Source organism: Ovis aries, chromosome 1 (genome assembly GCF_016772045.2).
Source record: "Ovis aries strain OAR_USU_Benz2616 breed Rambouillet chromosome 1, ARS-UI_Ramb_v3.0, whole genome shotgun sequence".
In the NCBI taxonomy this organism is placed as follows: domain Eukaryota; kingdom Metazoa; phylum Chordata; class Mammalia; order Artiodactyla; family Bovidae; genus Ovis; species Ovis aries.
Genome location: NC_056054.1, coordinates 20,182,853 through 20,199,368, shown reverse-complemented (window position 1 = coordinate 20,199,368; position 16,516 = coordinate 20,182,853). Strand labels below are relative to the sequence as shown.

The 16,516-nt window shown below is 48.2% G+C and overlaps 1 protein-coding gene across 4 annotated transcripts; it reads right to left on the bottom strand.

Annotated features, from left to right (window-relative positions):
* Window positions 1-4,525: 4,525 nt before the first annotated feature.
* On the bottom strand, window positions 4,526-15,024 carry AKR1A1 (aldo-keto reductase family 1 member A1). 4 transcript variants are annotated; one of them, XM_004001920.4, is made up of 9 exons: window positions 14,861-15,024; window positions 10,582-10,669; window positions 7,473-7,592; window positions 7,150-7,301; window positions 6,355-6,550; window positions 5,821-6,020; window positions 5,499-5,571; window positions 5,273-5,359; window positions 4,526-4,660 (listed from the first exon to the last, which is right to left on the bottom strand). In XM_004001920.4, exons 1-9 carry the CDS (start codon window positions 14,941-14,943, stop codon window positions 4,595-4,597), a joined length of 1,065 nt encoding a protein of 354 aa, XP_004001969.4. In that variant the 5' UTR covers window positions 14,944-15,024; the 3' UTR covers window positions 4,526-4,594. The 4 variants fall into 4 exon arrangements, with proteins under 4 accessions (XP_004001969.4, XP_060262232.1, XP_060262275.1 ...); XM_060406249.1 differs by having other exon boundaries at window positions 4,526-5,359; XM_060406292.1 differs by having other exon boundaries at window positions 4,526-5,359; window positions 14,978-15,024.
* Window positions 15,025-16,516: the final 1,492 nt, after the last annotated feature.

Here is a 16,516-nt window from a genome sequence, read left to right as displayed (position 1 = left end):
ATGCTAACATTCAGCAGGGTGAGATGTCTGAGTCAAGAATGATTTCTAAATATAGTCAGTTTACTCGTGAATAATTTGGTGTTATGACAACTTTCACTTCCTGATTAAGCTGAATTGTGTCCTCCTCCCTTAAATTCTTATGGTGGTGGTGGTTTAGTCGCTAAGTAGGGTTGACTGTTATGACCCCACAGACTGCAGCCCATCAGGATAATCATAGGATTATCCTGGAGAGGATACTGGAATGGGTTGCCATTTCCTTCTCCTGGGGATCTTCCCTACCTAGGGATCGAACCCCCGTCTCCTGCACTGCAGGCCACCTCCTACATTGCAGGTGGATTCTTTACCTCTGAGCCACCAGGGAAGCCCCTATGCTTAAGTACTAACCGCTAATACCTCAGAATGTGACTGTACGTGGAGACAGGGTCTTCATTTATAATGAGATCATTATGATGGGCCCTAATTCAATATGACTGCCTTATAAGAAATTTGGGCACAGGGAATTTCCTGGCAGTCCAGTGGTTAGGACCCTACCTGTTCACTGCTGGGGCCTGGGTTCAATCCCTGGTCGGGGAACAAAGATTTCACAAGCCATGCAGCATGGCCAAAAAATAAAACAAAACAAAAAAAGAAACTTGGACACAGATATATACAGAAGACAGACAATATAAAGTCACAGGGAGATGTCCATCTACAAGCCAAGGAGAAAGGCCTAGAACAACCTTTCTCTTACACCAGAGGGAACCTCTCCTGCTTTGATCTCAGACTTCTAAATTTCCAAAACTGTAAGAAAACAAATTTCTGTTGTTTAAGTCACCCATTCTGTGGTACTGTCACGGCAGCCCCAGCAAACTAATACACTTCAAACTCACATTACCTCCTAACTGTGGAAACTTGGATCATGAAAGGGTATAAGGAGGATACGGAATCATACAGCAAGCCACCTGGGGAAAGTGAGATCAGGAAAGATGTTCCAGAGAAGTGACAGCTAAATGGAATGTTTAATAATAGATGTTCACCCAACAGTGGGCTAACAGGTTCCAGGTAGAAAGGACCGGAGATGAAAGACTAACTTCTCAGGTTGCTAGATGTAAACTATTAAATTTAGAATGGATGTATCCATTGACTGTCTTAATGTATCCATGGACTGTCACTCACCAGACTCCTCTGTCCATGGAATTCTCTAGGCAAGAATACTAGAATGGGTAGCCATTGCCTTCTCCAGAGGCTCTTCCTGAATTAGGGATCAAACCCAGGTCTCCCGCATTGCCAGGCAGATTCTTTATTGTCTGAACCACCAGGGAAGCCCCAGTGTATAGCATGGGAAACTATATTCAGTATTCTGTTATAAACTATGTCAGAAAAGAACATAAAAAGTAAGAATGTACATGTGCATGCTAAGTCACTTCAGTCGTGTCTGATTCTGTGACCCTATGGACTATAGCCTGCCAAGCTCCTCTGTCTGTGGGATTTTCCAGGCAAGAATACTGAAGTGGGTTGCCACACCCTCTTCCAGGGGAATCTTCCCAACCCAGGGACTGAACCCAAGTCTCTTTCGTCTCCTGCACTGGCAGGCAGGTTCTTTACCACTGGTGTCACCTGGGAAGCCCTAAGAATGTACATATGTATTTAACAGAGTCCCTGCAGTACTGCAGAGATTGGCACAACATTGTAAATCAACTATTGTTCTGTCGCTAAGCCACGTCCAACTCTGCAACCCCACAGATTGCAGCATGTCAGGCTTCCCTGTCCTTCGCTATACCCTGAAGTTTGCTCAAACTCATGGTCGCCCCCTTCTCCTCTTGCCCTCAATCTTTCCCAGCATCAGGGTCTTTTCCAATGAGTCAGCTCTTCGCATCAGGTGGTCAAAATTTTGGAGCTTCAGTTTCAGCACCAGTCCTTCCAATGAAAATTCAGGGTTGATTTCCTTTAGGCTTGACTGGTTTGGTCTCCTTACTGTCCAAGGGACTCTCAAGTCTTCTTTAGCACCACAGTTTGAAAGCATCAGTTCTTCAGTGCTCAGCCTTCTTTATGGACCAACTCTCATATCCATACATGACTACTGGAAAAACCATAGCTTTGACTATACTATTAATAAAATAAAAAAAGACTAACTTGCAACATGCCTCCAACAACTTTTTACTAATCCATTTTCCCCACTGCTCTAGTGCTGTTATTTCTTCTTCTTCTTCTTCTTCTTTTTTTTTTTTTTTTTTTGATAGACAAGAAGGGGATATATTTAGAGAGAAACATTCCACAGAGCATGGGCCATCTCAGAAGGCAAGAGCAGCCTTGCTGTATTTCTAAGATACAAATCATGCCATCTTATTCCTGCTCAAAACTCCTCCATAGCTTCCTGCTGCATTCAGGATTAAAAAACCTAAAATCTTAACCCAGTCTCCTAGGCTTTCCGGCATCAGGTCCCTGTCTTATTTCAGCATTATTTCATACCATTCCACACACCCCATCACCCCCGCCTTGTTTTCAGTTTGTCACAGAAGACTTCTTTAGGTTTTTCCAATAGCTTCCTCCAGTTACAAAGTTTTCCCCCAAGCTATCCAATTTGCATGGAACACTATTATGACTCTCACCTCTTTTAACAAATTATTCTCTACTCATCCTTCAGATCTTAGCCAATTAAATCAGTAGGCTTCTTGCTCTGTGCTTTTTCACAGCACTTCTCCCAACTGTAATTAAACCAATTATGCAATTACTTAGTCCGTCTCAAGTAAACTGCAGGGACCTGTGTCTTAGTTATAGCTATATCCCCAGGGCCTAAGCATTTGTATCTAACCCATATAAGGACTCCATTAATATCTTCTGAATGAAGAGCAATGGTTCAACTAGAAAACCGAGTTTTGTATGATTGGAGTTTAGAGGGTTTTTCCAGAAACCCTCCTAAAATCTCAGAAGTCTCTGGTGGGACCATAAATTATGTAAGATAGGACCTCAGGTCCAAGTGACAAGCTTCAGTGCTGACTCTGCCTCCCTCGGGTAGCCTATGCACAGTGACTATAGTGTCTTGAGAGAGAAAGCCTTTGTCCTGATTCTCCAGGCTGGGCCGCCCAAACTTCAGAATTTACTCGAGTCCCCTGGACTGCAAGAAGATCCAACCAGTCCATTCTAAAGGAGATCAGTCCTGGATGTTCATTGGAAGGAATGATGCTAAAGCTGAAACTCCAGTACTTTGGCCACCTCATGCGAAGAGTTGACTCATTGGAAAAGACTCTGATGCTGGGAGGGATTGGGGGCAGGAGGAAAAGGGACGACAGAGGATGAGGTGGCTGGATGGCATCACCAACTCGATGGACGTGTGAGTGAACTCCGGGGGTTGGTGATGGACAGGGAGGCCTGGCGTGCTTCAATTCATGGGGTCGCAAAGAGTCGGACACGACTGAACTGAACTGAATTCCTAAATCTAGGCACTAATTAGGAGGAGGGGCAGGGTGTGGGAACTCAAGACCCATGCCCAGCAGAGCCAAGAAACCACAGGACTCCGATCTCAGTCCCTAAGTGACAAATTTTTGTTATTCTCACAAAGACTACTCTGGGGCGTCATGCAGTGCTAATAGATGCCACTAGATGGCGATACTCCACTAATATATCTAACTTATGAAAGTCTGAGCTTCCCTGGTGGCTCAGATGGTAAAGCATCTGCCTACAATGTGGGAGACCCCGGTTCGATCCCTGGGTTGGGAAGATCGCCTGGAGAAGGAAATGGCAACCCACTCCAGTATTCTTGCCTGGAGAATCCTACGGACGGAGGAGCCTGGTAGGCTACATACAGTCCATGGGGTTGCAAAGAGTCGGACACAACTGAGCGAGCTTCACAGCTTCACATGAAAGTTATGACCAACCTAGACAGCATATTAAAAAGCAGAGACATTACTTTGCCAACAAAAGTCCGTCTAATCAAGGCCATGGTTTTTCCAGTGGTCATGTATGGATATGAGAGTTAGACTGTGAAGAAAGCTGAGCACCAAAGAATTGAACTGTGGTGTTGGAGAAGACTCTTGAGAGTCCCTTGGACTGCAAGGAGATCCAACCAGTCCGTCCTAAAGGAGATCAGTCCCGGGTGTTCATTGGAGGGCCTGATGTTGAAGCTGAAACTTTAATACTTTGGCCACCTGATGCGAAGAGCTGACTCATTTGAAAAGGCCCTGATGGTGGGAAAGGTTGAGGGCAGAAGGGGACGACAGAGGATGAGATGGTTGGATGGTATCACCGACACAATGGACATGAGTTTGGGTGGACTCCAGGAGTTGGTGATGGACAGGGAGGCCTGGTATGCTGCGGTTCATGGGGTCACAAAGAGTCAGACACAACTGAGCGACTGAGTCAGATACGACTGAGGGACTGAATTGAACTGAACTATGAAAGTGGAAATGGAATTCAGCTACATGCTTGTTTCTCCAGAACCAAGAAAGTAAGGGGGTTTGGGCTCAGGGCAGGTAAAACTTAGCATCCCAAAGAGAAACAATTTCCATACCAAGTCTGACCAGACAATAAGACAAGCAAGTAGCATGGATGGATACTCCAAGGGCTTTATTAACTCCTTTCTGTGGAGAGATGAAAAGGAAGCCAGGAAGCTGTGGTCTTAATATGGGTCATTGAAGGGGTACAGAGGGTGCCCTGCATCTCTTGGGACCCTCTTCCCATCCACCTGGAAAGACAGACAGATGACTCCATTAGCAGGAGGTGACATTCCCGCACCCTGCCCGTCCTCCTAGTTAGACATTCCAGGACATCTTTTCCCAAGAATCTTCCTGAACAGCTTCACCTGTGTACAGCACTATGACAGATGTCAGTGACAGGGACCTAGCCTCAGAGAATGCCACACGGTACCAACAGCATTCCAGCACCAAACCCACAGCCTGGTACATGGCTGACTCTGTCTTAGCTGGGATAAGGAACTATTTATTCCCTTTCTAACAAGGTTGAGAATGCCCCATTTATACTGAGAAATTGTTACGTGTCAGGAACTGGGATCATTTTACACAAAGGAAGATAAAGCATAAAGAAGTTAAATCACTTGCTCTAGGTTACAAGGTATTGAGAGTTAGGACTGGAACTCACAGGCTAAATGCCTTATCCCTGAACCAGATTACTTCTGGGAGCTCAATAAATAAAAAACAGCCCACTGTGTCCAGGACAGCAATCCTACCAACAATACCATCCTGCCAAGCCTCTATTCAGCAATATGGAGGCCAGACTTGGGCCAGAATCCTGCCCCGAATCTCACATTCCCTGATTCTGGGCGGTGATACACACTCACCGTAAGCATGGGCACAATGAATCGCAAATTTTTATTCAGGGCATCCAGCTGCTTCATCTCCTCTGGGCTAAAGGTGAAGTCAAACACCTGGGAATGGAAGGTCGGGGTCAGGAAAGCCACTTTTGTGAGTGGAATTTGGGGTTCCAGACCACTGCCTTTTTAGCTAGAGTCAGGGTCAGACTGTGTCCCAGTGGGCTAAAGAAGACAGAACAGACACATCAAGTACCTGGATGTTCTCAAGGATGCGGGAAGGCGTGACACTCTTGGGGATGCAGCTCACTTTCCGCTGGACCTGCCACCTAAGTAGGGGATGGGAGTAAATGAAACAGTCAGTACTCATGAGCATTTTGTCCTCCATGCAGTCTTCTCTGAGCTCCTAGAGCCCCCAAGCCCCACTGGAAGAGGGAACGAGCCTCAGAATGGCCTCTCCCGAGATAACACAGCAAGATTCTCAGCCTCGTTCAGGCATTTGGAACCTCTCAACCCGTGCCTCCCAGCCCAGGAGCCCTCTCTCTAACCTGATTGTCTTTGCCTAAGACTGCTCATACCTGAGCAAGATCTGAGCTGGAGACCGACCATGCTTTTCAGCCAGTGCCAGGACCACTGGCTCCTTAAGCAGGACAGGCTCCTCAGGATCACGCCACGCACGATCAGAAGAGCCCAGAGGGCTATAAGCAGTCACCTCCAGGCCTCGTGCTTGGCAGTGGGCAATCAGCTCATTCTGAGCCAGGTATGGGTGGCATTCCACCTAAACCAAGAAACAACCTATCACTACGGGGTGGCCGCAGCTGGCTTGCTGGCCCCACCCGGACATACACATTCTGACCAGGCCTGAATCGCTGACCCCCCACTTCCCCTCACTCTGCTTTTCTCACTCTCTAGACGGTTTTCCATTGTCTATTTCATTCTCTTCCCACACTTCAGAGGATTTCTGCACCAACACTTCTGACAACTTTCTAGCTATTTCCTGAAGTAAACTCATCATCTGCCCACTCATGTTCATTTACACACATGCACGCACACACGCACACACATACATGCACACCATCCCCAAACCAACTGATCTGCTTTGCTGTGCTCACCTGTAGGACAGCTGGGCGCACAGAGGCCACGCTGAGCACATCGTCAATCTGCCGACTGTTGAAGTTGGACAGGCCCAGAGCCCGCACCAGCCCCTTAGCCACGAGTGCCTCCAGAGCCCTCCAGGTCTCCTTGTAGTGGGTGGAGTCATAGCGTATAGTCCCATCAGCATTCTTAGGGAAGGGGCTGTCTCCTCGCCTGAGTGAAAGACAGCCCCCCAGGTATGGGCATGTAGGCTCCTGTCTACCTGCCTGTCCAGCCATTCTACATCCCATAATCGAAGCCCAGAAAGGGTAGAGGGCCAAGAATGAGAAACAAGCATGGTTTTTCACCTTTCCAGGTCATGATCCAAGTGTTAACTCCATATGGAATGCCCATCCCCCCTCTCTCCTTCCTAGGCACAGATTATATCCCCTCCCCTCTGGGAAGTCATCCTTAACTCCCTCTGCCCCGCCTCGGGAAAGTGCACTGTAGGCGCCTACAGTCTTCTTCAAGTACAGAGCATGGAGCTATGGTCATCTCCTCCCACACCCTCTGTGCGAGCTTACTCTACTGTAACCCCAAGGCCGAACGCAGCAAAAGCTAGAACATTTCTCCAATGTAAAAGGCAGCAGGAGGACTCATCTGTATACACCCTAGGATACATGCCATGTGAAGTGGCACTCCTTTTTCCTGTAGCTAGACTGTAGCAGAAAAGACTGAGTGCTCCTCTCTTGCTCTGCTCCTATAACTTACAAAAAGTTACTAACACGACTCCCCCAGCCCGATTCCTAGATGAAGACCCTGGCAAGGCTCACTCAAAGGCGTAAGGCCAGTGCATCAGGTACAGGTCCAGATACTCCAGCTGCAGGTCAGCAAGTGTCTTCCGGAGGGCGGGCTCCACATCCTCGGGGTGGTGCTTTGTGTTCCACAGCTTGGAAGTCACAAAGAGCTCCTCCCGAGGCACCAACTGGGACAGGGGACAGAGTCCACAGTGAGAAGAGCCAAGGGCACCTAGTCTTGCCCACCCTCACCTTTGGGAGAAGAATTAGAAGGAAGCTGATGCCAGATCCCTCTAGTCAGCCCTTAGCCCCAGCCTCTGAGTCTTCTCACCCCACCTCTCTGTAGCCCCAGTCCTCACCTTGCCAGGTCCCACATTCTCCTTCAGGGCTTCCCCGATTTCAGTCTCATTGCCATAGATAGCAGCGCAGTCAATGTGGCGGTAGCCTACACTGAGGGCATACTTAATAGCTGCTTTAACCTGCCAGGTGAGAAAAGCAAAAGTTTTAACTCTGTTGGTCTGGACCAGAAACTGCCCTCCTGAGGGTCACTGATGGGGGGAGGGGCAGGAATTTACCACTATAGTCATCCACACAGTGGAAGTGAGAAGATAGAAGATGGCTCCAGTCTTGGGGACCAGAAGTCTCTGTGGAGACCCCAAACCCTTTTTCCTCCCCCCTACTAACTTCCAAGGTTTCTTCCTATCCAAGCGATCTCAGCAGGGCCCAACAAAAACTAACAATATGCTCCCTGCTAGATGCTCAGAAGATGGATGGACACATTGATAGGACAGAAAGCAGAAGTATAGTCATGGAGATAGGTCCCAACCCTGAAGAGCTAGTTAGGGAAACGTGATACACAGGTAAGTAGTTCCTAGAGCAAGGCCACATGGAGACAGATGCTTAGAAGTCATGGGGGACTTCCCTGGTAGTCCAGTGGTTAAGAATCCACCGGCCAAAGCAGGGGACATGGGTTCCACCCCTGGTCCAGGAAGATTCTACATGCCATGGAGCAACTAAGCCTGTGCATTGCAGCTACTGAGCTGGGGAGACTAGAGCCCATGCTGCACAATAAGAGAAGCCACTGCAATGAGAAGCCCATGCACCATAACTAGAGAGCAGTCCCCGCTCACTGCGCTGCAGCTAGAGACAGTCTGTGCGCAGCAAAGACCCAGTGCAGCCCAGAAAATGTAAATCAAAAAATCACATATATATATAAATCTAAATTCCATTTTAAAAATATGTATATATTTAAAGGGGAAGCCATGTAGACCATGGCTCAGACAAGCAGAAGAGGTGAGGGAGGGAGAAGAGAAAACTAAGGAAGGTGGAAAAGTGAGATGGAAGCTGGGCCCAGAGTCCCCCACCAGAAGAGAATAAAGCAGGCACCAAGGAGGTTGATGGGTCAGTCAATTTGTTAAAAACCAGACTAGAAACATGGCATTAGGAGCAGATCCAAGGGTGTTAGGCCCCCTGCAACTCAAGATCCCCATTTAGATGCAGTTACTATCCAGACATGTGCCCTTATCACCGACGCTGCTCCATCCCATTTCCCACTTCTCCATCCCTGACCCCATCTTGGCCCTGGCTCTGGCCTCCACCCTCAGCCTTCATCTAGCTCCTGGGCTTGTCACAGGCGGTGTCAGTGTCTGCCTACAGCACCAGACTCTAGGCAGCTGTAGGAAGGAAAGCAAAGGGAGAAAGGGCAGACAGGGTTCATTCAACCACGCCACCAATCCCAGCCTAAATCCCAGACAAAAGAGGCCACTATCCCTGCCAGAGTTCCTCCCAAACTTCTCTCAACTCTGACTCAGATTCCAAGAACAAGGGACACCCAGGTGGGAGCTGCTCCACCACAGGTGGCAGCTGAGTCTCTACCTGTGTCCATCTAGGAAAGCAAGTTTTCATTCCCAGGCTCCCCTGGGCTGGAAGGTCTATACCAGGGGTTACTAAACTTCAGCTAGCAGCTGCCTTTTGTTTTTTTTTCAGCCCTTGAGCTAAGAACAAGTTTTATATTTTTAAATAGTTATATAAGTACATAACCACCTGCATTTTGCAAGTTGTCTGACAAAATCTAAATTATTAACTACCTTGTCCTTTAAGAAACAGTCTGCTGACCTTTGGTATAAACAGTTGACTAAGTTGTTCTTTAAACCCTGATACTGCTGTGTGTATCTGGCTATATATTGTCACCCTGTATCAGGCTGCATATTGTCACCGTGCGTATTTAACTTATATGCAGAGTACATCATGCAAAATGCCCAGCTGGGTGAAGCACAAGCTGGAATCAAGATTGCCAGGAGAAATATCAATAATGCAGATGACACCATCCTTAAGGCAGAAAGCGAAGAGGAATTAAAGAGCCTCTTGATGAAGGTGAAAGAGGAGAGTGAAAAAGTTGGCTTAAAACTCAACATTCAGAAAACTAAGATCATGGCATTCAGTCTCATCACTTCATGGCAAATAGATGGGGAAACAATGGAAACAGTGACAGAATTTATTTTCTTGGGCTCTAAAATCACTGCAGATGGTGATTGCAGCCATGAAATTAAAAGACGCTTGCTCCTTGGAAGAACAGCTATGACAACCTAGACAGTGTACTAAAAAGCAGAGACATTAGTTTGCCAACAAAGGTCTGTCTAGTCAAAGCTATGGTTTTTTCAGTAGTCATGTATGGATGTGAGTTGGACCATAAAGAAGGCTGAACACTGAAGAATTGATGCTTTTGAACTATGGTGTTGGAGAAGACTCCTGAGAGTCTCTTGGGCTGCAAGGAGACCAAATCAGTCAATTCTAAAGAAAATCAATCCTGAATACTCATTGGAGGGACTGATGCTGAGGCTGAAGTTCAGGTAATTTGGCCACGTGATGCAGAGTCGACTCATTGGAAAAGACCCTGATACTGGGATGGCAAGAGGAGAAGGTGACGACAGAGGATGAGATGGTTGGATGGCATCACCGACTCAATGGCCATGAGTCTGAGCAAGCTCAAGGAGATGGTGAAGGATAGGAAAGCCTGGCATGCTGCAGTCCAAGAGGTTGCAAAGAGTTGACCAGGACTCAGCAACTGAATAACAACAACCTGCTGTGTGTAAGGAACCAAATGTGGAACGGAAGACATGATCACAGCACAGGGTCATAAATGGTACCTCAGGGGTCAGCCCAGTATCAGGCACAAAGGAGTCCCACATCTCCACAGCACTCAGTGCAGATCATCAGGGAACAGGCTGCTTCCTATGCTTGAGGCCCTGCTGGGTCCCTTAACCACTGCTCTGGATCAGTTGGGGAAGCCAAGAGCTCATTATGGGTCCCTTCTTCCCTTGTTTCTTCCCACCGCCCTCCAGACTTATCCCTACCGGATGTGAAGTATAGGAATGGGGGTGATAGAGAAAACACAAGGACCCTCTCCCAAATAGTGCCTTTTCCCTAGAAGAGGGGCAAGAACCCCCTTCTTCTGCCCCCATCCCTCACCTGGCCAGGGTCGCTCTTCCAGGTGCCCAGTCCAATCAGGGGCATCTTCTGCCCAGTATGTAGGAGGATACAGGAAGCCGCCATTGTCCTTGAAACACAGAAGGAAGAAAATGGTGTGAGGGTCAGTGTTGCTGTTGGGGAGACTGGTCAAGCCTCCTGTAAAACATGGGAGGAAGGGGGCACAGAGATGACAAGAGAACAGACACTGGGTCATGTGTATATGCCTGGGAGCAAAGGCAGCTGAGACAGGGCACCCAGAACCAACCAAAGTCAGTAACTCCCAGACAAACACTAACAGGACCACCAGTCTGGTTGCCCTTCCTTTCACCAGGCTAAGGGTCTGGTTAAAGAGCCCTTAAACCTAAAAACAAAGGCGAGGTGGCTCCCCAGAAGTACTCAACCTTGACTACATGAGGTCTCAGGCCAGTGTAAGATAAGCAAAGGCCTTTATGAGACAAAGGGAGACCAGGTGACAGACAGAATCGAAGGATGAGATGAACGTTCCAGGAGACTGTTAGCACTACAGAGACTGAGTCCCTCTCACAGAGGTCTGAGCAGCCGTGCTACTAGGCCGAGTGGGCTCTTACAAGGGAAGTATCTTAGTTTTTAGATTAAAAAAGAACTGCAGGTTTGATCCCTGGGTCAGGAAAATCCCCTGGAGTAGGAAATGGCAACCCGTTCCAGTATTCTTGCCTGGAAAATTCCATGGATAGAGGAGCCTGATGGGCTACAGTCCACGGGGTGGCAAAGAGTCAGACCTGACTAAGCACGCACGTGCACGTGCACACACACACACACACACACAACCTTTTGGAGACCACTCTTTCTGCTAAAATAAAAACAGTTCAATTTGGGCAGCAAACCATGGACCACTGAGGGCAATACTCTCTGTTACCAAACTTCTCAGGGACACAAACTGTCCAGGATCAGGCAAACACGTCTGTACTTCACAGGAGGAACTAGCTTGCCAGCTGCTACCAGGGACTGTGGCTGGTTTCCTGGGCTTGATCTTCAACCTGCGGCCTCTCGGCCTCTGCCAGATTTCTCAGAACACAAGGGTTGGCTCTGAAATTACACCTAGGCTGAGAGTGTGAACAAAAACCTGGTCTGGGGGAAAAGGAAGAAGAAACCTGAAGCTTGCCTCTCCCCTTTCTTTTGCAGGTGAAACTGAAAACCAAAAAGGCTAAGGCTTGGGGGGCAGGGATCAGAGGTAGAAACAGTAAACACAGATCTTCAAAGAACAAACGCTCCAAAGGACAGATGGAAGGCAGAAGATAGATGTTTTTCTCTATCAGAGGACAGGAAGTCATCCTCTGCCAGCTCCTGACTTCCTTATCTTCTGCCTGTGCATCAGCCTTTCAGCCTAGCCCTGTGTTAAAAGGCTCTGAGCTTGTCAGCATCTGTCTAGCTGGACCTCTAGCAGCATTCAGACACCCCCATGTTATCTTGGGAGAGGTTCAAGGTGGGAAAGAAAGAGAAGCTGAGTGTATAGGGGGGCGGGTGAGGGCAGTATCAGGACTCAGGTTTTATTAACCCCAGGTCAGTGCCTAGGTTCCTCCTCTCTGGGGCTTAGTCTTCCCTTCTCAGAGAAGGGCTCTGTAGTTGCTGCCAGGATGCAAGAAACTTGAAAACGCAGGAAGAAGCAGTCTTCACATGAGTGTTCCCTGGCTGCATAGGCCTTCCCTCTCTGCCACCTTCCCCCACCAAAAATACTGGTGTGCCTCAGGGTTCGGAGAAGGCAATGGCACCCCACTCCAGTACTCTTGCCTGGAAAATCCCATGGACAGAGGAGCCTGGTGGGCTGCAGTCCATGGGGTCACTGAGGGTCAGACACGACTGAGCGACATCACTTTGACTTTTCACTTTCATGCACTGGAGAAGGAAATGGCAACCCACTCCAGTGTTCTTGCCTGGAGAATCCCAGGGACGGCAGAGCCTGGTGGGCTGCCATCTATGGGGTCACACAGAGTCGGACACGAATGAAGCGACTTAGCAGCAGCAGCAGGGTTCTGTCCTCAGTCCCATCTCACTCCCTAGTTAAGCTTCAGTGATGACTTTAATCACTAATTCTTCCCACCCCAGTTCTATATATTCACCTCCCTCTGGACATTTCCACCAGTATATCCTACAGGTATGAGACTTAACATATCCAAAACTAAACTTATCAAACCCAGCAACAGAGCATGAGGAAATAGTTTCAGTTCTGGAGTTGCACAGACCTGGGCTTGAATCTCAGCTCCTTCATTTTGAAGAGATATTATGCCTAAAGTCCTCTGCACAGCGCCTGACCATGTTCTTTGCTCTATACACTCTGTCTCCCCAGGACTCAAGGCCCCAGATGACAAGTGTGAAAGCAAACCAGACCACATGTTCACAGTATAATCCATGGGGGTCTTACAAAAGCCGTCTAAAGTATTTCAGTTTGTTTGAGGCATTTCTGAGTATTATAAGATTAGGGTTTTGACAGGTAATGGGATGAGGAATATAGCTTCTCCTGAACTTTGACGCCAGCACGGAAAGCCACCTTAAATATGAAACAGTGGCCAAGATTTGGTCTATCTGGCTGGGTTAAAAATCCTGTAATACTTGTAAATATTTTTAAAAAGATACTGTTTGCTCTAAACTGTAATGTAACACCTAAGACTGCACTACCACTCTCTGGACTTCTTGACGTATGTGAAAAGAATTTTAAAATATATACCCTTTAAATCTTTACCCAGCCCATCCATATCCACCTCCAGGGCCACTGCTCCAGCTGTGACCACCCTTCCCAGAACCAGGGATTGTTCTGACCCAGTGAGGCCCCTCTCCCCGACAAAGCAGTCCCCAAATCTGACCATGTGACTCCCAGGCTCTCTTCCAGTAGTTCTCTCCTACCACCAGGGTAAAGTCCAGACTCCTTAGTAATACCCTTTATAACCTGGCTCCCACCTCCCCCATCTCTCCACCTCTTCACTTCAGACAACATATTCCAGACTCTGCAGAAGCAGCCACCATACTTGACTCCAGGCCTCTGCACACTTCCCTTCTGCACAAGTCCCACCTTTGGCTGGCTAACTGCAGCTCACCCTTCAGCTAGCTTTAAATTTCTGGCTCCTCCCATGTACTGACAGCTGTGCACAACACTGCATTTGTGTGCTCATTTTCCCTCAGAAATTTAAGTACTCCTCAAGGTCAGGGCCTGTCATTTGTCTAACCTGGTAGCTGCTACAGTGCCTGCTTCCCATTTCCCCTACCCCACACACAGGCAAACAGGGGAGATCTTGACAGTTGGAGGTGCATCTGAGAAAGTCACTGCCTCCATCACCTTCTTTCTTTACTTCTTAGACAACCTGGAAACAACGATTTCTAGAAAATAACAAAGCACTTTACCATCTCCGATTTTAAAAAAAATTTATTCCATTAGGCACTGCTCTTGTATTACAGATAAGAAATCTGAGACCTTGGGGGCAGTAACAAGACTGACCAGAACCCTCAAGACTCTTCTAAGGGAGGTCATGCAGCCCGGAGTATGGACAGGCTGAAGGAAAGAGTTAATTAATAATAACCCCATCCGGTGAAGGTTCAGATTTCAGTCTGAAAGAGCACTCGGGGCAAAACAGAAACATGCCCTGGCTTTCCCAAACCCAAGGCAGGTCCCAAAGCTTGCGAACCCACGCCCCTCTTGCCACGTCAGGTTTTATTAATTTCATAATTCCTATGGAATCTGCGATTCCATGAGAAAGCCAGATTTCCTGGAAAAACCGTGTCGATGGGCAAACAAAAAAGGAAGATGGCAACCAAAACCTACAATCGGTGCATGTAGCTTTTAAGAGCTTTATCTCACTTAACTCTTGCTACAGTTCTGATGTAGGAACTGATTTTACCGCTGAGAAAACTGAGGGCCAGAGAAACTGAGGACTTAATCCAAGATCATTTAGAGAATAAGAGGAAGCGCAAATCCGAAACCAAGTGTGGCCGCCTCCATTTGCTCTTCGCTCCAAACAAGGGGGCGGACACATCTGGAGTAAAGGTTCGAGGCCATCTCCACTGCGCCAAAGAAATAGGGCAGCAGAGGAGAGACTCACCTCGGCACAGAGGGTAAGAGGGTGGTATGGCTTCCCAGCTAGCCCTGCTAGCCACCAAGTGAGCCTCAGCTTCCGGGATAGGTGGGCAGCAGGAGAAACCCGCCTGCGCTTGATGCAGGGACTTAAGCCTGGCAGTGATGAGGAAGCTCCTCCCAGAGGAGTGGCGGGGGCCGGGCGTTCAGCATCACGCGCGTGGTGGACCCCGCCCCTACCTCCAGAAAGAAGCTGAGGAGTGGAAGCCTGAGCTGCACCATCGGTTCCGCAGGACGGTGATGAGTGGATTGCCCACGATCATCCTGCGGAACGTGGGGCCACACAGCGTGTCCTACCGTGGAGCTTGTACACTGCACACCGCTGGTTTGCCGAACTCCCGCGTAAAAGGTGCACGCGCCTAGGGTCACGTAGGCTGCCCCGAGGGCGGGACTAGGCCGCGCCTCTGCCTGGCCCACACTGCACCGCGCGCCGCCTGTGAGGCGGCTCTGGGCGGTCCCAGCTTTTTCTCCAGCCAGAGGGAGAATCCGGCGTCCTCATGGCGGCTTCTGCAGTGGGCTGTTCCCTCTCTCCACCGAATAAAACATAATTCAGCGTTTAGACTGTCAATATTTTTTTATTCATTAATACATACAGAACAACGCACAAATCTTAAACATGCAACTCTGATTTTTTCTTTTTCATTGTGATCAGCATCCAGCGCACTTGCAGTCAGTCTCCTGTGAGGAAAGTATTCACCTTCCACTTTACAGATTGTGCAGACTTAGCAGGCTTTACCTGGTTCAGAGTCAGATAGCTATTAAATTGCAGTTCTGAGATTTGAAATAGCTTTACCATTCGGACTCAGAGGTGTCTTGAGTTTGTTTTCCTTGGCAGAATGGACAGGAAGCAGGTTTGTCCTCGTTGTAGCTCTTTCTCTCCCTCACCTCCTACCTGCGCCTCTGTACTCTGCCAGCGCGACTCTTAACCATTTTTTAAGCTTATTTCTTTCTAGGCCACTCTGTGAGGCGTGTGGGAGCTTAGTTAACGAACCAGGGATCCAATTTTGGCTCCCAGCATCGGAAGGTGGATTCTTCCACAGGGGAAGTTTCTTCCCCATCATTTGTTTATAGCCCAGATTACTCCCCACTGTCTCTCCAGTAGAAGTGGCGTCCTGATGAACTAAGTCTCCAACATTTCACTTTTTGGGCTCCAAAATCACTGCAGATTGTGACTGCAGCCATGAAATTAAAAAACGCTTACTCCTTGGGAGGAAAGTTATGACCAACCTAGATAGTATATTGAAAAGCAGAGACATTACTTTGCCAACAAAAGTCCGTTGAAGCTGAAACTCCAGTACTTTGGCCACCTGATGGTAAGAGCTGACTCATTTGAAAAGACCCTGATGCTGGGAAAGATTGAGGGCGGGAGGAGAAGGGGATGACAGAGGATGAGATGGTTGGATGGCATCACCAACTTAATGGACAAGAGTTTGGGTAAACTCCAGGGAGTTGGTGATGGACAGGGAGGCCTGGTGTGCTGCAGTTCATAGGGTCGCAAAGAGTCAGACACAACTGAGTGACTGAACTGAACTGAAAGTCACCTGTGTGTGTGCTAAGTTGCTTCAGTCATGTCTGACTCTTTGAGACATTATGGACTATATAGCCCACCAGGCTTTGCTGCCCGTGCAATTTCCCAGGCAAGAATACTGGAATAGGTTGCTGTGCCCTCCTACAGGGGATCTTCCCCACCCAAGGATTGAACCAGCATCTCTTAAGTCTCCTGCATTGGTAGGCAGGTTCTTAACCACTAGTTCCATCTGGGAAGCCTCCCTGAAGTCATCTAGTTTCTGTCAATCCCATGCCATGCCTTCCCTTTGATCCTGCAATTTTCCTATG

Excerpts from the sequence above, each read along its gene's own strand:
- AKR1A1 (XM_060406249.1), bottom strand. The coding sequence starts at position 14,943 with ATGATCGTGGGCAATCCACTCATCACCGTCCTGCGGAACCGATGGTGC. Across the intron at positions 7,593-10,581 it reads GGAAGAGCGACCCTGGCCAG|GTTAAAGCAGCTATTAAGTA; the intron begins GTGAGGGATGGG and ends CTCACCTGGCAG. Across the intron at positions 5,572-5,820 it reads CCAGCTCAGATCTTGCTCAG|GTGGCAGGTCCAGCGGAAAG; the intron begins GTATGAGCAGTC and ends TCCCCTACTTAG.